General features: G+C 39.1%; 1 protein-coding gene across 1 annotated transcript in view; it reads left to right on the plus strand.

The window, feature by feature from the left end:
* Positions 1–23876, plus strand: part of crybg2 (crystallin beta-gamma domain containing 2) — a 50188-nt gene that overhangs the window by 22280 nt on the left and 4032 nt on the right. Inside the window, exons 5-17 of the mRNA XM_042436153.1 lie at positions 7391–8555; positions 9117–9839; positions 16431–16478; positions 18438–18556; positions 19847–20057; positions 21339–21478; positions 21626–21752; positions 21872–21907; positions 22087–22226; positions 22456–22582; positions 23243–23400; positions 23498–23624; positions 23703–23735. Of these exons, the coding sequence (XP_042292087.1) occupies positions 7391–8555; positions 9117–9839; positions 16431–16478; positions 18438–18556; positions 19847–20057; positions 21339–21478; positions 21626–21752; positions 21872–21907; positions 22087–22226; positions 22456–22582; positions 23243–23400; positions 23498–23624; positions 23703–23735 (3154 nt within the window). The remainder of the gene's footprint in view (positions 1–7390; positions 8556–9116; positions 9840–16430; positions 16479–18437; positions 18557–19846; positions 20058–21338; positions 21479–21625; positions 21753–21871; positions 21908–22086; positions 22227–22455; positions 22583–23242; positions 23401–23497; positions 23625–23702; positions 23736–23876) is intronic.

Here is a 23876-nt window from a genome sequence, read left to right on the forward strand (position 1 = left end):
TATGTTTGAGTTCTTTAAAGACCCTAAGGTTTGCAGTGTTATGTTGAGGTGTGTTTGCTGTTTCTGCTCAGTTTGCCTGTTCCTGTGTCACAGTTTCTTTTGATTTTCAATAAATAGTTCTGCTTTTGATCCTGTCTGCCTGCCTTCTCCTGCATTCGGGGCCACCTGCGCCGCCGCTCTCTCTGTGACAAAATGCCCACTTTCTACAGTATATAAACTGCATTTGGTCTTCTGGCTGGTATCAGTATGACTTCTCATTCATGCAAATTGTTCTAGACAATTAGGGAGGGGAATGTGCTGCACTATGTTTTTTGTATTTTTAAAACCAGCAGATGGCAGCAAATACTTGTCTTTCACATGTGAGTAAAAGGCACTGGCTTGTAGGTTACCATATTACTGACAGAAAACAGAGGTGGGGTAGGTTCATCAGATAGGGTAGTAAAGTTGATCTACTGTATATATGCTATAACAATGAAGATCCAATGATTTTTTTTAAAATGACAAAACACATAAATCAAAATTTAAAAATGGTGTAGTTAGTTTTCCAAGCCACTGCTTTATGCTGCTGATGTTGAACATTTCATGGATTAAAAACTGTTTTATATGTCAATCAGTGTTCTGCTTTGGTAAAAACCAAAAGAAAAAAGATATGGAACAATATACAGGCTTAGTGAAGGTGAGAAACTGAAATATAGTGGTTACATCATGGCAAATAATCTAAGAATTAATATCAACAAAGAAGGTTATAGTAGCCTACAGTTTTCCAACATTATATGTGCTTCTGTAATGCTCAACATCATTTCCATGGATGTTTTGTTTTTTGTTCATTATCTGTTAGCAAACAAGTTGTGACATCCTACACTTGAAGCAACATAGTTTCTGGTGAACAGGTATGCTAATGCTTATTGAAAGATGAACAAGCATTTAGCCAGCCACACCTGTCTCACAGGGTTCCTCTGTGATGGAGTCATGAGGGGAACTATTAGATACATTCTCCAGTTAGTTAGACCTCCCCAAGGTCTAACTGGTAAAGAAATGCATATTTTTTGTCAGTTTTTCATATCTACAGTCTTAATTTCTACCTCTTTATCACGGCTCAGTTTGCTTTTTTAGTTTATGAAAGACTGAAACAACCAGTCAACTTTATTAGCTTTTTGTTCTTTTTAGTTTTTCTAGCGAAAGCTGAAATAAACACAGGAGTACGGAGATGTTTGTGGAGGGATTTGATCTGAAGCCACTCCAGCCACTTGTAGGTCTCCAATCCAAGCTCTATCACTTACCTTTGGCCTTTGTTTTCTGATTGTTGACTGACAGATTGTCGTCTGACAGCTTACTTGAGACACAAGTGGAATGACAAACTTGTGGAGAATTCCCTTTCTTGTAAATTACTTTCTTTCAGCAGAACATGTGGAGGGAGTTTAAACCACACCTTGACTTGATCTTCACAAAATCCTACCTCTTAACACTTGGCTTCCACAGACTAAGGTCTGTCTGGGGGTCACTTCCATAGAAGCTGTGTATTTTTTAAGATTTTTCTTACATCATATAACACTTGTTCTTTATTTTGCTTGTTCTCACAATCAGGATCAGTTTTAAATTGTCGCTTGAACACCTGACACTTAGCGGCTAGTGAGGGGAACTGAAGACCATAATTCTCAAGTAAAATGAATACACAGTGTATGTATTGCATCTAAAATCATGAAAACAAATCTTTTCCTATACTGTATGTTCCTAGACTCACAGGTCAGTCTCTAAACACTTTGCTCATGGAGACTGAAGACGATCTCCCAGGTTTCGTTGTTAAAATTGGACCTGAAAACTTGCATTGCAGAACCAATCCGAAGTCTTTAGGGCAGTATGTTCCTGACTGCACAGGAAATTGCTACAGTACAAAGCCACATACCATACTTAAAAAGATACACACTATTAATGAGCGGCGACATTCACATTGGGAGAAAATCCTACTGTATCTTTTTATCTGTTATGTGAATCGACTAAATGTCTGTCTTTCATCAACAGCATTCTAGTAAACAGGATTTTGACCATGTAAATACAGAACCGAAACAGTAAATAACTATACAGTACTGTATTTATAGTGTTGGCCAGTCTGTAAAACAGAATAATTGTGATGTTTTCTTAGCTGCAGTAACCTTAAGCACAATGATGTATAAACTACACTTGAACTTTCTGTCTTGAGCTTAGTAGAGCTTCTGGGCTTGCTGGTGTTTGACAGCCAGACAGATGGTAGCTGAAGTCATACTACCGTATGGCTTGTGACATACGATAGAGAGAGAGAGAGAGAGAGTGAAGGGAGACACATGCACTCTTTTCCCACTCATAAATTTCCATATAAATCATGTATTTTTAGACAGTCAACCAGATCTGAAAAGTTAGTTTCATCCTGTAATTAGGAAAGGAATTATGTTTTGCCTGGTGGCTTCTCTTGTGAGTTCATACATGTGTCTTGCTTGCTTAGCTTCGTCTATTTGCACAAACTCTAATTGGCAAATATTTAAAATAGATTATTATATATTCTATGCCCTAGACATACTGTTTCAAGTCTGTGTCTGATGTTGACAGCGCTGTGTTTTGAATTTGCAGTAAGTTTGTGTCTATTTTCGTAAAGAGTAATTCAATCAGTGAAGACACAAGTTCGCATGAATTAAAATGGATATATAGGAATGGAGCCTTATAAATAGCATCCTATTGGAGATCCCCCCCCAGGGGAGCCATAGACAGGGTGGGGGTGGTGGAGGGGTGAAGATGTGATGCGGCATAGACTGTAATGACAGCAGAAAGCGATAAAACAGGTAAAGTGGTTTGAATATTCTTCAGCTAAGATGATCATCGGATGATAGAAAAGCCCGCACAGAGCCCAGTGACATAATTGGTTAATAGTTGAGAGGCAGATCTCAGTGTGATGACGAAATAATATTGTATTGCGTGTTAGGTTGGCTCTACTTTGCATGCGGCAGTGGCTTCACTCCAACATGTTTCCAACAGTGCAAGCAGCCTAAATGAAACTGTAGGTGGTATTTTTTAGGATGTTAATGAGTACAGAAAGAAGAGTGTTTGCTGTTAAGAAGAGTTAAACATTTACTAAAAAAAATAACACAGAAGCTTCATCAGGCAGATGTTATTCTTTGATCTTCAGAGCTGCATAACCAGGCAAGGCAGAACGCTATAAATTATGCTCATACATAATTGAATGGGACGTTTTTCCTTTCATGTGCAGTACACACATTCTCTAAACGGTGTGTGATTCAGTGTTCTTGTACGTATGGATTTATGGTCCCTGTTGAAGCTGATACATATTCTAGCATGAGTGTGTATGGATCTTGATTTACAGGTGTGCCTGTGTATGTACAGGAACTGCAGCACATTGTGTTTTTACTGTCCGTCTATGTAACTGTTCTTCCTACCTGTCTCCTCTAGTCTCAGTATGACACATGTGGCATAATTTGCATATTACAGAGAAGTCTAAGAGGAGGTTTAGGATCACCGCCAGAATATGCAGGGATATCCCAGGAGTATTATGTCCATCTGGTTGACAGGAAAAATGTTTAAAAAAAAAAAAAAAAGGACTGAGAGGACGAGATTAAGATGTTTTAAGATATAAATTTCTATTCAATGAGAGTTCAGCAAGGAAGAGTGGCTGGTTGTGGCTAAATAAAAAGGTTGTTTTGTGGGATAAAACATAAAAAGAGACAGTTCACCTTGAAATGAAAGAGTAACTGCACTCTGGTTTGTGGTTTACTGCCCATCTGTCACTGTATGTATATCCAGTCTTTAAAATGCAATCAACAGCTGTTTTATCCTATTATAAACAGCATCTCTTCGTTATGACCTTTTGGCTTGATTTACACAACAGACTTTATGAGAGTGACTCATTCTTTGGTCAATGTGTGGAGACAAGTCTGTCAGGGACACTGATACTCAAATTATTTGCACCCATACAATTAATGACGCTTTGTATCGCTACTCACATTCACTTGGAACAACTCCGCCCCTGCTGCAGATATTTCAAATTGTTAAGTGAAATAAATACTTCTTTCTGGGATCATGTCAAATATTTTACTCAGGAAAGCATTCTGATTACCCCTCTTTGTTATTGCGTGCAAATGAATTTCCGGCAAGAACAAAAAGAAATATAAGGATAGTGAAGTATGTCTGATTATACTTTATTTTTTGTTATACGTGCTTTTACCTACAGCACACTGTGACCTTTATGGTTTCAGGTTTTTTTTGTCGTTGCGCAATTTACTTAGGCAATTATATTCTTCATGACCTTTGAATAATCCACCCCCGGCATTGTGCTTATTTGTCACTTGAATGGAAGTGTAAGGAGTGATACCACCTTTGTCAAATAGTTTTGAGGTCTAATGTCAAATTTGATGACTGTTTAGTCATGATGGGCATTCTGTGTGTAGTTTCACACCCTTTCCACCTTTTACTGGAAGCGGCCCACACAGTACATCACAAGACCTTTTTACCAATTAAACAGGGTTCGTAATCTAATTGCTACTTGAAATTTTCCTGCGACATGGTGAAGAGTCCCACAAGCGTATTAAACATGGTTCACTGATGGAGGATCAACTCAGAACCACTGCCTGACTTATGAAATGCTTTCTTGACATTCAATGACCTTAGAATTATGAGATTCTATCTTACATTTTTGTCAAAATGAGGTATATTTACATGAAACTATTCCTTGACAAGTTAGTCACATTTTGTGCAGGTTTATTTTTTGTTTTTTGCATTGTTGGCCCTAAAATTTGAGAAAAGAAAAGGTTCTATCTCAAAAATCAATCTCTAACTTGGTGCTATAAGGTTCCAACTGCAAAGCGTCAATCAGTGTTAGGAATGTAGACAGGAGGACCAATCAGGTTTCTGACTTTTTACTGTGTCATCTTACTGCTGCAAGCTGGAGGTCGAGGCGGAGTTACACGTGTAGCCCCGCCCACCACTCATAAAGTTGATACATTGTCTCAGCAATGAAATGACGGCAGTACTCTGAGATGTAGATGGTTTTGTAATAGCAGATTTGCAACTTAATGTGTTTGCTGGCAATGTCTAATGTTGATTGTCATCAGTTATTTAGATTAACTTTAGCCCCAGTTTGTGCCTCTCATGTATTAGCATACATTCAGGTCACAGAGGTGACCATTGGTTCCTCTAAAAGATAATTAACTGGCAATGTTTGAAAAACCCAGAAGGTTGTTTAAAAACATTTACCGCTGTTCTGACTTCTAACCATCTGGATTTTAAAAAATTCTGCCCGCTGCACGATAAAAAATATTTTTACCTTGTTTCCCAAATTGTGACTCTGTTTCCATCCATGTAGCCAGTGGGCCGCCATCTTTGTTTTGATACAGAAAGATAGGGGCAACTTGGGAAACAGGTTGAACATCTTTATCATGTTTCAGTAGGCGAAATATTCTTTTCATTCAGATGATTAGAAGAGTCTTTGGGGATTATAGAAATGCTGGTAAAACAGCGATAAATGTTTTTAATGACCTTCTTGGTTTTTGCAAACATCACTACTTAATTATCTTTTAGAGAAACTGATGATCACCTCTGTGACCCAAATGTATGCTGATACATGAGAGGCACAAACTGGGGCTAGATCAGCATTATTTATTTAAACAATTTTTACTCAGTCAGCAACTTAGTTTTATTGAGAATGCATGAAATGTTAACTAAAGCTCACCAACAGCTAAGATAGCCAGCAGCTAAATTAGTGCAATTTAGCTAACTGCAACAGTATGTATAAAAGTTATCCTGACACAAGTTTACTGTTGGACTGCTGGGCCTGAATCCCAACAGAACTAACGCTGGCAAGTTTTATTCAGTGTTTAAACTGTGTTAACTTAGCGAGAACCACTGAAAAAACACCAGAATTAAGGGCAAGACTATGGCACCAGAAATACACTGTTTGTCACCCTGTGGTATCATACTACCACAGCTTTGAAATGATTTTGGACTTCTTGCAGGCCAAATATAAAATGTCTTAATGTTTTCAAAAAACAAAACAAAACAAACAAACATAAAAAACACAATAATCTGTCATCTGTTGTAACTAACTAGCTTGTTTATCTTAGCTTTAATTAACATTTTATTTAGGCCTGTTCTATAAAACTAATTTGCTGATTAAAAATTGTTTAAATAAATAATGTTGATCAAAATAACTGAGGATGAACAACATATTTTATCTTGTTTGAAAAGTGGATTACCTCCATGCTAGTTAGCTAGCTTGCAAAATTTAATTACACAGTTAGCACAGTTGTTAACAATAATTGATGTCATCATTAGTGAGTTAAATTACTCTGATTACTCAACAAATGACAGCAATTAAAGACAAAATGTTAATACGTAAGAATATGAGATACATTCAGACTGTTAGTGCTGATTTTAACGCTAGCTGCTGCTAACTGGGTTCGTGTCTGTTTAATATTGTAACTTGTGTCCTGCAGCAGACACACTCCATTCAGAGCTCCGACACTGACAGAGACCCTAGTTTCTCAAAAAATAAGTAAAAAAAGAAGTTAATTTGGGAGCAGAAAAAGACAAGAAAGGCTCTGAAATGAAGAGCAATAAACAACAATAGACAACAGCCAAAACAAAGTAGAGCAAGGAGAGGAAATATCTGTCTAATGTCCTAAATTTTGATTGTGACAAGATATTTTCAAATCATATTCCTTCAAACGTGGATGAATTAAAGTTTACTTGTCCTTAACATGGTGATCTTAGTGTTGTTAACATTACACCATAAATTTTGCATGTATCTGCTTTAGGATTCAGCCACTTTAAACACACACACACACACACACACACACACACACAACTATGCAGTAGCTCCTTTCGTGGATGCTCTTATCTGATTTGGAGTGCTACATTTTAAGGCATCTTTGCTGACAACGTGTGTGTTGAGTGACACTTGCACAAGAAAGAAAACATACAGGTTTTTTCCTAAGAAGTTTGCTTTGTACAGTTCAACACTGTAAATTGAGAAGTGTTGACTTAGTGTAACCTTGAATTGTCAGATGACAGTGTTTTGCTTATGTGCACATGATCCTTCCAGCACAAACCCATTCAGCTGAAACGTTTACTTTATTCAAATTCTTTCATGTTTTGCTCTAATCCAGTTTCTACATCTGTTGCATCCACAAGTCCTTTGTAAACTTTATTTGACATGGCATGCAAGCAATGACACTCAAAGTTGCTTTGTATAATTTGCATTGTCGGAATAACTGACGACCACACCCTAGAAGCAGTCCAGCAATGTATACACTGTGGGCCAGTTACCATTATTAATTCAGACTCTGAATCTGCTTTATCATTCTGTTTTTGTCATCTTTGCCTTTTTCTCTCCTTCTCTGTATTTTCTCAGGTCCCTGACAGCAGCTTCAGAAGTCTTTGCTTCAGAAAGTCAGCAGACAGAAGTTGACCAGGAATCAGCTGATAAAATGTATTCAGGCTTCAGCAGGCTGAGCACCTCCCTCTTCATGAGGAACTCATCTCCCCTTAAAGAGGATGATTCCAAAAATCGTTTCCATAAGGTATCTCTGGTCAATGAGGTCGATACCACTGAGGTCAACCAGGATATTGTGGACTTTAGCAGAACAAGCACCACTGTGACTGAGTCAAATGAGTCAGATCTTGGCTCAGAGTATAGATGGAGAAATAAATTTGAGGGGGTTTCTCAATATAAACCATACAGACCAGAAGAGTCTTCTTTTTCTGACTCTCTGAGTTACAAAATTCCTGACACCAACATCAGTGCCTCCTCCTTTTCCTCCTCCTCTGATGTCCTCGAGGCTATAGCATACAAACCCCACAGCAGTGTCTCTTCCACCTCCTCTTCCCCCTCTCCAGAGGAACATATAATCCTTGGCAACAGGCTGAGTGACAGGACTGTTTATCTGAGCCGTGAGAGTGAGCCAGTGGGAGAACCAAAAGATGAGTGTAGGAGGAGCTTTGTGGAGCAGGAGGAGCCTGCTGCACCTGCAGGTGAAAGAGAGGGACAGAGAGAGGGAGAGGCAGAGTCAGAGAGGATAAAGTCACGTTGGGACTCACACCAGCTCCCTGTGTCTGGCTTCCCCTCGGTGCATCAAACCAGCCGTGACACCACCGAGGACGACGAATCATCCCATTTTACTGGAGTGTTCAAGGCCATGCGCGTGGAGCTGGTCTCTGACCCTGCAGCTCCTCTTTCCACTCCCCCTGCCTCCCCTAACATAGACTCCCCCCATCAGTTGGACATGGAGAGCCTGGTGGATACCCTGAAGAACATGGGACCTTCCCAGAGGCCAAGGGGCATGGGCCTGCGTGGGCCTCCCCAAGTCCTCCACTCCTCCCTGCCACCCATCGATGAGGATGTTCCAAGTTCCTCTAACATCCATACATCCCCCACCAGTCTCACAAATGAGATGGGAGCAACAGGCATCCCCAACAAGTCCCTCAACGGACTTTACACTCTGCCTGCTGACCTGGGGCTGAAGAGGAGCACTAGCAGAGACACACGGTCACCACTGGAACTGATGAAGCAGAACCAGGTATAGTACATTCAGAGCCATAAGCAGTATAGTGTCTTTGATTAGTGAAAACCTTATTTCTCCATAATTTAAACTTTCTATGGTTTTAAAAAAAGGCAACATAAATTAGACACACATGCTTTCAGAAAACAACAGTGAAATGTTATTTTCATCTTTAAGCAATTAAGCTGGAAACTTGACAGGAAGGGTCAGAACAATAGTATAATTGTCTAAGTCTTGTTTTATAAGTGTGATTGCTCTTTAAAGGTTCATAATAATAACAAAAAACATATTTTTTCAACATATGCTTCTCTCTGTGGATTATCCTGCCAAACTGTTTCTATAAAGAGATGTTCTTTAGTTCTTTAAATATAATTTTTCAATGCTGTCAGAACCACAAATAAAATTCACCTCCACTGTATTGGGCTGGAGGCAGAAATCTCAGAGATAGATATCTCAAAACCTAGGCAAATAAAACCATCTGCATGCCTCTAAGGGTGAATAAGAAATTTGATTTTTCTTTTTCAATTTTGGTGAACCTATCCTTTAACTTATTGCTCTACTGTGCTCTTTCACCTGCAGGAGCAGCAGCCTGGAGCAAGAGGCCTGACTTTGCCCCTCAGAGCATCTGCTACCAACAGTGTTGTAATGAGAAAATCCTCAGACTCTTCTCCTGAGGACTTAAAATCCCCAATGCTTAATGGAAACGGAATACTTCAGTCGCCCGGTCCAAGCTCCCGTCTGGACAACAGTTCCATCTTTGGAAGCTACAGGTCACCATCCAAAGATCAGACGCTGGAAAATGGAATGGCCCCTCGCTCACTCTTCCGTACGGGCTCACTACCAGAAACGGGGCTTTCAAACGATCGTATGAGCATGGGACGGAAGGAGCTCAGTGAACTCGGCACTGGGTCGGACTCAGCAGGGTCCCGCTTTGAGCGCTTCTCCTTCCTTTTGAACTCCTCGTCCTCCGCGTCAGGCTCCTCGAACGGGGCCGAGGACCCCAGTGCTCGTATGAGTTGGCCTCCATCACTAAGCATCAGCTCGCCACCCTCCAGCAAGAGTTCCACCAGCTCCATAGACTTCCATAGACCATTCACCACCACAGACTCCTCCTCCTTATCCATGTTTGGCCAGACACAGGGGATGGGGATTCTGCAGAGAAGCCTCAGTAATGATGGCACTGTGGGCGTCCAGCAGACTTCACTGTTCAGCAGCTTGCATGGAGGGTCTCAGCTCCAGAGCAAAGAACCTGAGCCTGAGAGGAATTTAGCGTCTAAATACAGAGCCTTCCCTGACGCCTATGTGAGTATGACTATTATTAATTATTTAGTCTTGTTTGGTATTAATATTATTGCTTAGGTGACATTTAAAGTGGCTGGACTATTTTTATAATAACAACATATCAAATGACAGTGTCAGAGGTGTCACTGGTAGTTATGAACCTGAAGAGAATTATCAGCGACTCCGCAGCTCCTCCTAGCTTTACAGAGCTTTATAGCAAGTTTCAGCTCATTGTTTAGCTATCCGGCTCGCAACTTTATTGTTTTGGTTCACTCTCACTGCTTTCATAGTGTCATTTTAAACCTTAAAAACTGATTGTACATTACCTCGGGAGTTGATAGAGAGCAAAAACAGAGAGAGAGTGAATATTACGTTCATCAGCTGGCTGGAAATACGACTCCAAATGAATACTGCCCCCAAGTGGCTGAAAAATTAGTTAATGCAGTTTGAAAGATATAACATATTTGGTGATGATGACCTTAAAATGACTTTATTATATTAAGGTTACATGAGCTGCAAGGCATAATGTGAAAATGGAGATGTACTGATTTATAAGGATTCCAGTTTTTCCATCTTTTTCAACTGGTGAAAAGTGCAGAACTAATTTATGAGGGAGTAGGTCTCAGTTCAGGAGAGATACATGCACACAGTGTATGAATAATGTATTTTTCTGCACCCCAAGGGAAAGGAGAGTGACAAGACCAAGAAGAGTGAATGAATGCAGCATAGTCAAAAAAAAGGAAGCAGTTTTCTTTCATTTCACACTTTGTTTAACAAACTGTGTGAACTTTTTATTGGAGATTTTGATGTATCCACATTTGGGTGTGCACAGTATGCAGTCAGTGGAAGTATATTTGAGGCTTGAAATGGTTGCCATGTCTATGTTAACGGCTTGAAATGGACTCCTCTGCATACATATCACTTTGTACAGTGTCCATGTTTCCTTTTCATATAGCCTCACTCTCAGATCTATTCTCCTCACTGTTGTAAAAAAGGTCAGCTTACAATAGGTGAGTAAGATGACTTCACATGTGGTTTGTTGTGCACACAGGAAACGTCTCTCTGTGTGGCTTTTGTTGGTGTGCGTATACCTGCACACACTATAACGTGTACCATTTATGAAGCTTCATAAATCAGATAACTGTAGAGCACCATCAGCCAAATAAATTCTAGAAATTTGTCTTGGAAGTAGCTGCTGATGGTTCCAGTAACACTCAGTGCATCAGTAGTGTCCATGTAGTACAGTGGAAAAAAGTTCTTTGTAGTTAATGGGATCCAAACCCATCTCACCTACCTGTCAGGTATAGTACATACATCAAAAACACAGAAATGGGGTGTGTATTCTTGTATTCATGCATTTATGCACAGGTTCTTACATGCAAGCATTCAAGTGTGTATGTGAAACTGGCATAACTGATTAGGACATGTCTTCAAATGATTTTTATTGGCAAGAAGGGTAATGTCTTCCCACACCTGTGCACACCCACTCTTTCACTCTCCTGTCTAGCTGTCTCTCTGTCATAAATAAATCTGGATTACACCACATCACACAGTTCTGTCCTTTTCAAACCTCAGCTAAGAAACCATAAGATGTTTTTAAGTGATGTCACACTTAACCATTACAATTAACCTTTATATATTGTGAGTGCGGTTGTGCCAATAGTTAGATAACACCGCCATGAATTAACCCCTGAGGAGGAAAGATGCAACAAGCAGTAACTAGATACATTCTGCTTTTAATGAGGCTGTTCTTTTCAGTATTATTATATATACATATTTTTTTCTTGCATAGCACATGATAGTGGTGTTATATTGGTCCATGCAAATACAAAAGAGGTGGCAACTGGATTCCAGAGGCGTAACTAGTCATTTGTCCACATCTGTCATCTGTTGTTTTAATACGAATGTTTGCATAGGATGTTTAACCATGTTCAAACAATACCTAGTTTGTTTTCTGAGACATTAAGTAGTATTGCAATTTGATGGATATCCAGTGGCTTCAGTGGCTCCTTTTTCCAGGCCAAAGCACACAGCATGACCACAGCTCACATTACTGGCTGGGCCACTGAGACTTGAGTGTTTCTAACCCTAGACGCTAGGTTTGGCCCCCTAGAGATCTTCGAGAGAAATATTATTGCAGGAACAAGTTTTTCAGAGTTTTTGCAGACAGGGAAGTTTTTAAACTGACCTCCCATTCAGTAATTTACAGCAGGGCTACTGAAGAAGGTATGGAAAGAAGGCAGCCAAGTAATTTCATCACACTTGTGTTGCAAATAGGTGAAGTTCCTTTCCTGCCTATGATTACTTCTGCAGAGGCAGCTGATTACAGGTAGCTACCTGCACATTAGTTAGTTTGATCTTTTTTTAGATCATTTGGAGTGCTAAACTGCAAAGGCATATTAGCTTTTTACAAGTGTTCAAAATGTTAATACCGTGCTTTCACACACTGGATGTCAATGATGGATGTATACCAAGTAATAAAGGTTTCTAATCAAGTAAAACAGTTTAGGAAAAGGTGCAAAGGTGCAATAAACAAGGCAATCTACATGTATATTATATTAAATGTGTATCTGCACAAACTGCAGTCTTGAGCCAAAGGACAAATGGACAATGAACCGGGTTTATTAGTAAAAGTAGTCTGAGAGTGACCTGTCACGACATGGGTGTTAACAGGGATGTATTTTACAGCTTTATCCTGTTTTCCTTCTGTCAACTGAGAGAAAGAGGGAGTGGAAAATAAATGGTTTAGGCATGGTGTGTAAAAGAAAAAAAAACTCCCGGGAGAGAGAGAGGTACACAGGAAAACAGTAAGACAAACATGTACACATTTGTTGTTTCAGAGAATTTTTAACATGCTGCAGGACTGATGGATATCTCTGTTAGTCAAAGTGTTAAGGAGATTACATGCTGCAAACTCTTTCGTGCATTTAAACCATTAGTGACACTTTATTAGCTCGTAGGCAGGAGGCGTCTACATACATTAATCCTGGCAGAACATTTTCTGCTTCGCTCTATGTGTCCACAGGGCTCCCCACCCATTCCAGCTATCTGTTCCTGCAGAGACATGGCCACACCTTGCCTTTTGTATTTATCCTCACATTTCTCCCCTTGTTTACTTAACATTTAATGAAATTGAGTTGACAGGGAGAAATGTGCAGGAGAGTGAGAGAAGATTATCTGTTCCTTTCTCTGAGTTTTCATTTGCTTTGTTCATCGGTTATATGCATCACATGTTCATTCATATTCTGAATATTTGATTTGCTGAAACTGCATATTCCATCTGCGGTAACTAGTTTTATGGGAGAGCAGATCTTGTGCCTGTGGCTGTTCGGAGGGCAGGGAACAGAAGGTGAAAAGTGTCTGTGTGAGTTTATGTTTCAGTTGGGCATCAGAGCAGTGATGAACACATCACACTCCGTGAATGATGCAGTTGTGTCACCTTGTTTTGAGCTGTACTGTATAGTGTAGGCAAGAAGGAAGTTTATATATAAACATACATCACATACTGGCAGGAGGTAAAGCATTGACAGGGTTTTTTTTAGGGAAATAAGGCTATTTTTTTGGCTAAGGCTGAATAAATGACTAACCATTTTTATATCCAAATTGCAATTTGAAAGAGTATAAATTTCATATCGCACAAGCTCGTTTAAAGTGCTACAAGCTTTAGCAAGTGAAAGTAAAAGCTGCGAACCATTTATTTCACTGACGCTAGTGTTAAAATTAGCTCACGCTGCTTGGGTTTTATCAGTCAACTATCGAAACATTGTCAGAACTGACTTGCCAGCAATTTGTCCTTACCATTGTTATCCAACTGTTATCTATTGGAGCTGCTATCAATAAATGTAACGCCATGTTTGAATATCATGATTAAATTTGAATATTAGGTCATAGGTCATAGTATAAAACTATTATCTTAACAAATGTATAATGCAAATAACAGCATAATTTTATCTGATTCTACTCATGTAGAGACAAGAATAATTTGTGAATATGTTTGGTTCAAAACATATTTTGTTTAAAAAAGATATAGACAACCAATACAAGCCTGGAGTTGAATTCATTGATCACAATTTAAAATTTAATGGTAATATTAGTCAGAATTTGATATTTTCCTTAAATCATTCAGCCTGTTTTCAGCCTGCTTTCAGTCAAGTTTGTCCTTTTTCAATGGTGCTTAGATGATGGTTTTCTTTGGACAGCATCAATTTGAAGAAATAATATCTTGTGAATGTTTATGTTGTTTTGAATTCACAGCAGACAGCACAATTGCACACTGATAAAATTAGTAATTTACATTCTTAGTAATCTCAATTTTCATCACATTATAATTACTTGGCTCAGTAACAGGGTGAACAATTTATAATATGAAACATCCATCATTGATGTACTGTTGATAGATTATTTTCTGCCCTCAGTTTTGATTTATTCATTGCATTAAATGTTTCATAATAAGTCTTTTGTGACTGCATCTGTGATTTCAAGGCGATACATCGCTATTATTTTTACAGCCTCTGAGCCAGTGCTGTACTGTAGGCCACCTGTGAGCCTAACTCAGGTGTTGCAATCAGACAGGTTATGATACCATGTCAATACTCCTCTATTGTCTCAGTATTTGTCACTCACCAGTTTGAATCTGGTTTTTCTACCCAAAGTATCTGCAGAACATATACAGTACCAGTCAAAAGTTTTGACACACTTTCTAATTCAAGGGACTGAGAAGGTGGGTACTTGTAGTCTTTGTTGATTATGCAACATGACAGCATCTCCTATAACAACATAGTTCTGTAAAAAACAATACCACCCATTGTTGCGTTATGAGGTGAAGACAAATGTAGCAGAGTGAGAAGATTTGTATTTGCTGCAGGGGGACCACATGTCCACATGTTTTAGTGTTTCAGACATGCTACATGGTGTCAGGTTTACAGTAACGTGATGCCAGTGAAAGCTGAATTACCAACACAAAATGCACATTATAACAGAATAGAATAGAACTTGATTGTCAATCAAGGTGGAAAATCTTTGGCCCATTTGGCAGTACACTAAAACATTAAAATATACAATACAAGTTTGGACACACCTTCACATTCAAGGGAATGGGAAGGTGTGTCCAAACTTTTGACTGGTACTGTACGTGCACAGCACATAACACAGCACTGATAGTATGAGTACTCCATGTATAATAAAACAGTCCCCAAAATTTAAACTCCCACTACAGTCAAAAATGTGTTTTCATATTCTTTCAAGAATCTGAGTTTAAGGTGTGTATTTTCAAGCATGATTTGTGACATCACCAGAATTTTGGAGCCAATCGTAGGCCAGTATTCAACTTGCACAAGTGTGATGTAACTTGAAGCCTCCAGTGCACACACACTGAGAATGGACTTTATAGTGCAGAAGGAGACATCTTGTATCCAGCAGTTAAACTTTTGAAATGAACAGTAATGAGTCACTCTCTTTTATTTAGGTCATTGTTAAAAGGGTACCACAGGGCCCTCAGCTCCCTTTCACTAAACTCTGAATAGGTTTCCTGTTGCAGTTAATAATGGTGAAAATGTAGTTGTGTGCTGTGTGTGCAGTTTGGCTGAGATTGGTTTGTTTTTTTCTAAAAATATATCTTATTATAAATGCTTTTTCCAAATTAAATGAGGGCAGAGATGGACGCTAATGAGGACAGTTGAAATAATAGCTTCAGTGGCAGGACCTCTTTGCTTGGTAACATGATCAGGGTGATAACCTGTTTCCTACAGAGCTCTCAGTGAGTAGAGGTTACATGATACCTGATACCAAAAAGGCACACACACACGCACAAATACACTCAATCTCTCAGGCAAATCTATATACAAATTGCATGATACTAACCTGCTACCGCATTCCAAGTCACACAAGTAAACATCCAAAAAAATTCCACCAACATACCGGCCAAGCTGTGTAGACTTGGAACTGTACACCATACATGCACTCAGGTGAAACAGTGAGCTCATTCATTAGCCGCTGGGTGCAGTGGAAAGTTTTCCAGTGCAATTTCTGAACAGATCACAGGTGAACTCATACTGTTATAATCAGTGGGGATAGTGCTAAACAGCAAGAGGTTAAACAGGTACAGGAGAGGAATGAACATTACAATAAGGTGCTTGTTTGTTAGACAAGACGTCCTCTTTCCTCACCTCTCTTTCCTGAAGCCCCCAAGACCTGTTGAACAGGGTGAAATGAATATAAACAATGTTTGGATTGTTTGGCATGTCTAAATTCACTAGATGGAAACCAAGTGAAAGACCATTGTAATCTAAATGATTGCTGAGGTTGCTGCACAATTTTATATCTGCATTTGCACCTTTGTCAGTGATATGAACATTGAAATCAGCCAAACAATGTAATGAGGTGGGGTCTAATCTTGAAATTGGAAATGCATTATGCATTTTTACATTTGTAGATGATAATAATAACAGTATCCCTCCTATAATTATCATTCATTTTTGTACAACCTTGTGCTTTATGTTGTATTTACATGACAATTGTTCATATTATTAAATTGCTTCATGTCAGAAAAAAATGAAAAGAAAATGCACTGCTAAATACTGGATGGTAAACTAATATATTTTTCTCTGTCTGTAGCTCACCAAAGAGAAGGAACATGGGAAGCTCAATCCTCGTCCTGGAAAGGTGAGTCTGCAGGCAAAACACACTCGACACACGCGACAAGTAGTCATCAAGCACACGCTTCTGGAATACATGTGCAAGTTCACGTTTAGTGCTGACAGCTGTTTTCACTGATAAGCACAGCTTGAACCAGGGAACAGAAACCGGGCAGTGAAATTGGCTGCGATACTAGCTAAATAAACAATCAGCTCTTTTTCTCATGCTGACAATTGGCACAGACAGAATACACAAATTTGTCTATTTTTTTGTTCTGGTTAAGATTCTCAGAGACTTCTGTTGTTCTCTGATGATGTCCTAAGGTGCAGTTTTGCTTGGGGCATGCTTCTAGGGATGGTTATGTTAGTTTTGTCATTCAGTCGGTTGTTCCACCACATGGGTCCAGACTGACATATCTCAACTACTGCTGAATGCATTGCCATGAAATTTGGTATGGTTTAGAATCCAATTACACGCAAAATGTGCGTTGGCATAACACAAAAGTAATTGTAGAGTAGTGTGAAGTAGTAGCAAACTGCAAAGGTGGCTATTTGTTACCAGAGCTGTCTTGTGAATCTCAGTGGGAGCTGTTTATGAGGTCTGGCTTTATGCTGTTACCCATTCATTCACAGAAAACATAATTGGTTAACCTGGTGTGATTATGTAAGGACACGTGTTAACCAAAATAAAAAAAGTTTTTATTTCAGTTAACACGTGTCCTTACATAACTCCTCTTTCGTAACCTTTTTTTTTAGTAGTAGAAGTAGCGTGCATGTCTGGGGCAACAATTTGTTCTTCACCAAATAACCAAAAGCCTGTTGTTAAACTGCATACCTGCTATTTTATGCTTAGTCCAGGATGACTACGTCAATAACCTTTAAATGTCAGGCCTGCTCCTGCATGCAGCAGAGGAGTGTACATTTTCTGATTGAGGTTATCCTTGAAGGATCTTGAAAAGTAGAGGTGGAGTTGACATTTATGTTCAGTTTCTGGTTCCAGGGCCTCAGGCATGAATGAATAGAACATGTCTGTACAGTAGATATGAGCGGGATTTTTCCTAAGAAGCTACTGTACTCAAATTCGGCTTTAAAGGTGTAGTGTGTAGGATTTAGTGGCATCTAGTGGTGAGGTTGCAGGCTGCAACAAACTGAGTACCCCTCCTCCTCCGCTTCCAAACATGTAGGATAACCTACAGTGGCTGTGAAACTTACAAAAAATGCGAAAGCCCTCTCTATAGCCAGTGTTTGGTTTGTCCTTTCTGGTCTACTGTAGAAAAATGGCTATGCGTGTGAATCCCTATTACAATGAACTTCCTAGAGGAAGCACACAATTACTTTCAAATGCAGACTGATTTTAACACTGAGACAGGCTTGACATTCTTCTTTTATTTTTGCAAAGTTTCAGTCAGCTTTGTCATGTTGCAAATTCTAATGATATTCAGGGTTCACTTTCTACCTTGTAAAATTCTTGCATCCAATCTGATGCCTTAAGGGGATTAGCATGAAATTTAAGAGTTATGCTTGGATATGAAACTGGAGATAATGTCACTGGATAATATTGGCTCCATTCTTCAATTTCCCATAATATAAATGATTCTTCAGCAGCACAGGTTGGGCTCTTGCCTGCAGTAATTCTTTGTCATTACTATAATTTTATTTGGTCTGCCATTCTATCATTCTCACTGTCTGGCTACTAATATTAAAATGGGCTTTCTAATCACCATATTATATTTGATGAATGTCTACATATGTAGAGCTTTAGATCTTTTTTCCTTGCTACTTAAAAAGGTAAAAAGAAATATATCTGCTTTTGAAATATTATGCCATACTGAGGCTGCAGAGCTGCACAGTGAGCAGGAAAACTCACTTCAACAAGACAGTCAGACTTCAACACCTGTGCGTTGGCAAATATTTTCCCTCCTGACATGAGCAAAATTGTGAAATCTCAATTATTATCTATTCTTCCTTTTGTTCACCTTTTGTGTAGATGTATATTTTTGACCGGCCGGGGATGTGCGGCAAGAGGATTGAGGTGCGCAGTGATGTTGTCGATGCCACGCCGTGGGAGCTGCAGGAAACCATCTCCATCAGGGTGATCAGAGGAGGGTGAGTGGTTGAACTGCACACAAACTTGCCATGCTTACACATTTTGTTGCCCCAAATTCCCAAAATCAGTTTTTATTTTTGTGTAGGAAGATTTGTGTCGTTATGGCTGTTTCTAAAGATTCAATATTTTTTTGCTATTTGAGCTGTTCCTGGAGCTGTTTTACCACCATAGTTTTATTTTTTAAAGCTGTTTTTTTACAGCTCCTCCACTTCTTTTGTGCATTGAATTGTGAGACAATAGTGTACATCAACAGCACACTCAGAAAACAAGTGTTTCTTAGTGTGCATACTGACTGTTTGGAGTAGACTTTTTTATTTCCTAATATGGACACATGACATACTAAAACCTGCTTTTTTTGTCTATCCGGTCTTGCTACAGTGTAATTCTCATTAATTATAGCCGCAAATAAACACCGTAAGCTTGTGTCTGTTCCTTATGCCATTACCACATATTTGGCACTACATTAAACCTGAGGTTTCCTGCTATCTTCAGAGTTGCAAAGGCAAATAGGAAGACATCTTGTTTTTCTTGAAATGTGAGGCGTGTAATTAAACACCGTTTTTTGGAAATCAATCATGTTGTGTGAAAACAAGCACTTCGGTCACGCAGATGCCTTCAATAGTTGACACACCCACGCACAAGCTTAAACGCACACTTGCTTCAGATGTGGAATGTTTTTTTAGACATAGCCAACAATGTCAACCCAGAGTAACCCTGATGGTTACTGATCTGGCCTGTGCTACTACCACAAGATGAACACTCCTTTGGCTTCTTAAAATGAGATAATTATCCTGCTAGCTCACGCATCACACACTGCACCACTGCCAAAACCTCAGCTAATGCTGTAATTAAAGCACTTTATGTAAGGAACATTTGTATTCCATTAGCCCCTGACTTAAACTAAGATTATTAGTTTATTTTATTACAAGATTGACTTGATCAAATACAACTACACAGCAGTGAGTGACTATGTGTTTTGTCTGTTTTTTTTCTCCTTTTCAATAAATAAATCCATGTTAATGTGCATCATGTGTTCTTCAATTTCCTCTCCTCTCCTCTCCTCTCTTCTCCACTGTGTGAACCCTTACATCAGTAAGGGAATAATGAGATCTCTGTGTGTGTGTTTTGACAGATTTCAGAATAATAATTCAGCAGTGCCATGCAGAACAAAATATTTACTATACATCACCATGGTCTATGAATTATACACAAACACATGCCCAAAAAACTGAAAGACAGATGCACACAACCGACCTTTCGCCCTTTAACTGCCGTCTTCTCCTCTCTAGATGGGTGCTGTATGAGAAGCCCAACTTCAAAGGGGAAAAGGTCGCCCTAGACGAGGGAGACATAGAGCTCACCTGCCCCTTCAGGTCTCCAGAGGAGCAGCAGCAGAATGAACAGAAGAAGGATGAGCAGAATGGAGAAACAAGCGATGGTCAGACAAAGACCAAGCCACCCAAGAGGTTCATCATCGGATCTCTTCGAAGAGCCGTCAGGGTAAGAGAAGGAGTTTTTGTTTTATGTCAAATATATAAATATATATATATATATATATATGTATAAAAAGTGCTCATAACAGCTGGTGGCAGCTAGAGGGCTGAACATCACACACACAATAATGGCAGATAGATCAAAAATCTTGCCAAATGCTGCACTGCAGGTAGCAGTAGTGTCTCCTTACATACCTTCAGTTAATATATGATACATACGATAAGATACAGTGGAACTACATCTTATTGTAGGTTAGTTATTATCTCCTTAACATTGTTAGCTGATGTCCAAAGGTTGAATAATTCTCACAGATATTTTGTACTGTGGTTTTTCAGTGGCTGTCTGCTCTTTAACTCAGTAGCACCATCTAGTGTCAAATGTGAGTGAGCACCTGTTGCTCTGATTCTTGCAATAATGTCAAAACTTTTAGGGGAGTGACAAACTTAAATATGCCCAAGGTAAACGAAATATGTCCTTTTTTTTCATTTTGACATGTTTTCAGCTGTATTTTTCCAGCTCTGCTTCTTTTTATGATCCCAAAACTTTGCAGCAAAATCAAAATTTATTACAAAATGTATTCATATATCGATGCAATGCAGAATTAAGTCATAATATGTTGAAACCTGTAAGAGCTCAATCATTTAAAGAGGACATAACACATACATGTCCAGGTCTATGTTTTGTATTCTGGAGCTCTACTGGCATATCTTTGCATGATTTACAGTTTAAAAACAGCCCCTCAGTTCAGCCTCTGTGAGAACAGGCTGAAGGCAGCATTTTTACTTACACTCACCTCAAGTTTTTAAACTTTGACCATGTTTAACATAGATATACAACATTATAAAAGTAAATCAATGACAGAAAATCATAAAAGGCATGTCACGTACCCTTTAATTAAATATCAGGCACATTCATATAATTGACGTTGACTGAGGTTGAAATGAAAAATGAAAAACAAGCATTTTAGTGTTTCTTTAGTGATTAAACTATGAGTGAATATATAGAATAAAGAAACATTTAAACTGCATGAACAAACATGAATAACTAACATTTACCAAAGATCTGACAGTCAATACAGGATTTGACAGAATGTTCCAGTCTCATGTTTATTTTAAAGGACATCCTCTTGCTCACATATAGAGCACTTGAGGAGCGTTTTACCGCAATCAGTATAGTTCCCACTGAGGCTGCTACTTCATGTGTTTTGTCAAATCCCTCAGGACTGCAACCTGTTATTTTCCCCAGGGCTTGTCATTAATGGATGCTCTCTCTCTCCTCCTCCCTCAGGACTACAGCGTCCCAGATATCAGTCTTTTCCCAGAGGAGAATGCAGAGGGCAAGAAGGTCATCTTCAGAGATACATCCGAAGATGCCAGGATCTTTGGCTTCCCCATCAAGGCTAACTCCATCATCATCAATGCTGGATTGTGAGTAATGAAGAAAATGCGTGCTAGAATGGCAGCATTTCACACATTGTATCAAAGTAAATGTTTTATTCATTTAATTTAGAACAATCAAATCAGATTTTAGTTGCCTCCACTGTGTTCATTGTAGTTATCTACCCTACAACACAGATGGCTTGTATTCGCACAGCCCTTCTTCCAGGGTGTACCACGTGTCCTTGAGGTGGGGGGGTACACCAACCCTGCAGCCTGGGGAGTGGAACAGCCCTATGTGGGATCATTGCATCCCCTTAAAATAGTAAGTAACACATTACACTGTTATAATAATTTAAAAAAGCTCCTCCACTTATGTTCTTGACTAATTCTGTATAAAACTGAATGTTTGCAGTAAGTTATTTATTCTTTTTGTTATCATAGGGTGAACCAAGAGTGGAAAATATGAGCGAACCCAAGGTAAGAACACACGTTTACTGCTAATATAAAAAAGATAAACTAAAAGCAATGCTTCCACTTTTATTGAGGCTGTGGAGTTCCTTATCCAACAGCAGTGATATGAATGACACCTATGATTACTGAAACTGAGAAGATTATTAGAGTGCTGGACTGCAAAATTACACTCTCACTATCTCTAGATTGTGATCTACGACAAGCCGTACTTCACTGGGAAATCGAGGACCATCACCACTAACATGAAAGACTTCATGACACGAACAGACAGGCAGCAGACCGCTTTTATGTACAATGTCAGCTCCCTTAAAGTACTCGGAGGAATGTGAGTGCTGCTTTCCAATGTTTGTATTCACTGATCCTTGAAAAGACGTCTTAGTTGTGATTCTTGAGTTCAATCATCAGTGTTTTGCTGCACAATTCAGCCTTTTTATTCAGGTGGGGGGTAATACATGAGGCAGAAAGTCAGTAACAAACAATTCACAGGCCAAAAATAATTAGAGTATAATTAGATATGCACGTGTTTAACCCTGTGTCTCTCTCTGTTGCCGTAGCTGGGTGGGCTACGAGAAGGAGGGCTTCAGAGGCCACCAGTACCTGCTGGAGGAGGGAGAGTACCATGACTGGAGGGTATGGGGAGGCTGTGATGCTGAGCTGCGTTCTGTTAGGGTGATACGTGCGGTAAGTTGCGAGGAATATTTCACAGTAGATAACGTTTGTCAATAAGTAATAAAAGTTCTTAGACTATCCATCCAGACGGAAAGGTACGGCTCCCACTGGCCATGATTCTGCTTTTTATGAGTTAATGGTGCAACTTTAACTAAAATAGCTATGACAACACTGTTATCAGTAAGTCTTACCTCTGTATCATAAAACAATCCGGGAATCAAACAACACACCATTGAATATCATCCATTGTAAAGAAGAAAACAAAAAAAAGTTCCTCCCCATATTTTTGTAATAATTTACTAATTTCTTGCATGCTTTGGCAACAAGCCGTGCTTATCGCTTTTTGTTACTTCTCTGTCATTATTTTTTTTTGCGCTTGTGCTCTTTTGTCGTTTTAATGACCTTATAGTATATCACACTTCAAAGAAGTCTTATCTAATCTAACATGGCCTTGCATTCCACTCTGATAAATTAAGTTTCATTGCATGAAACAACAGAAGTCAATCTGGACACGATTGAAATGACCCCAGGGAATCTGAAGTACTGCATAAATACAAATTACAATTAGTTCAGCCAGAATTTTAACTGAATACTGAATACTTGTGTGACTTACTTACTTACTTACTTACTTACTTACTCTAATCTCTGGCCCATCTTCCTGCTTCTCTACAGGACCTGACAGACCCCTTGATGGTGATGTTTGAGCAGCTGGAGGAAGAGGACGAGGGCGCGCAGGAGGAGAACACCTTTGAGGTGACAGAGGCCATACCTGATGTTGAGGTGTTTGGATACAAAACCTCCACCCGCTCCATCCACGTACTCAGTGGGGCGTAAGTCAATAGATACTAAATTTACTGTTGTTGTGACATGACTAAGCAAAGTCAGAATGTAAAATAATAACGAGATAATTGTTCCTTTTCTTCCTAGATGGATTGCCTACTCCCATGTGGACTTCTCTGGTAACCAGTATATCTTAGAGAAAGGTTTCTATAATAACTCTGCTGACTGGGGCTCTCAGGATACTCGCATCTGCTCAGTGCAGCCAATTCTTCTGGTGAGCACCACTTCAAAATATTGATTTGATCAGTTTATTGATGTTTTGATGCTAATTTTTTGTTGTGTTGACTTTTAGGCTGCAAGTGACAGTTCAAAGGCCAGGAATGAGGTGAGTAATTTGTTCTTTTAAGTTTTTTTTTAAACAGATTCAGATGCTTCTCTAATGCCTGCAGGGCAGCAGATGGAGTTTTATGATGTAGGAAGCAATCATTTCCTTTTTCTCCCCCTTCTTCCTGGTATTTGCCAGAGC

The sequence above is a fragment of the Thunnus maccoyii genome, chromosome 15 (genome assembly GCF_910596095.1).
Source record: "Thunnus maccoyii chromosome 15, fThuMac1.1, whole genome shotgun sequence".
NCBI classification, from domain to species: domain Eukaryota; kingdom Metazoa; phylum Chordata; class Actinopteri; order Scombriformes; family Scombridae; genus Thunnus; species Thunnus maccoyii.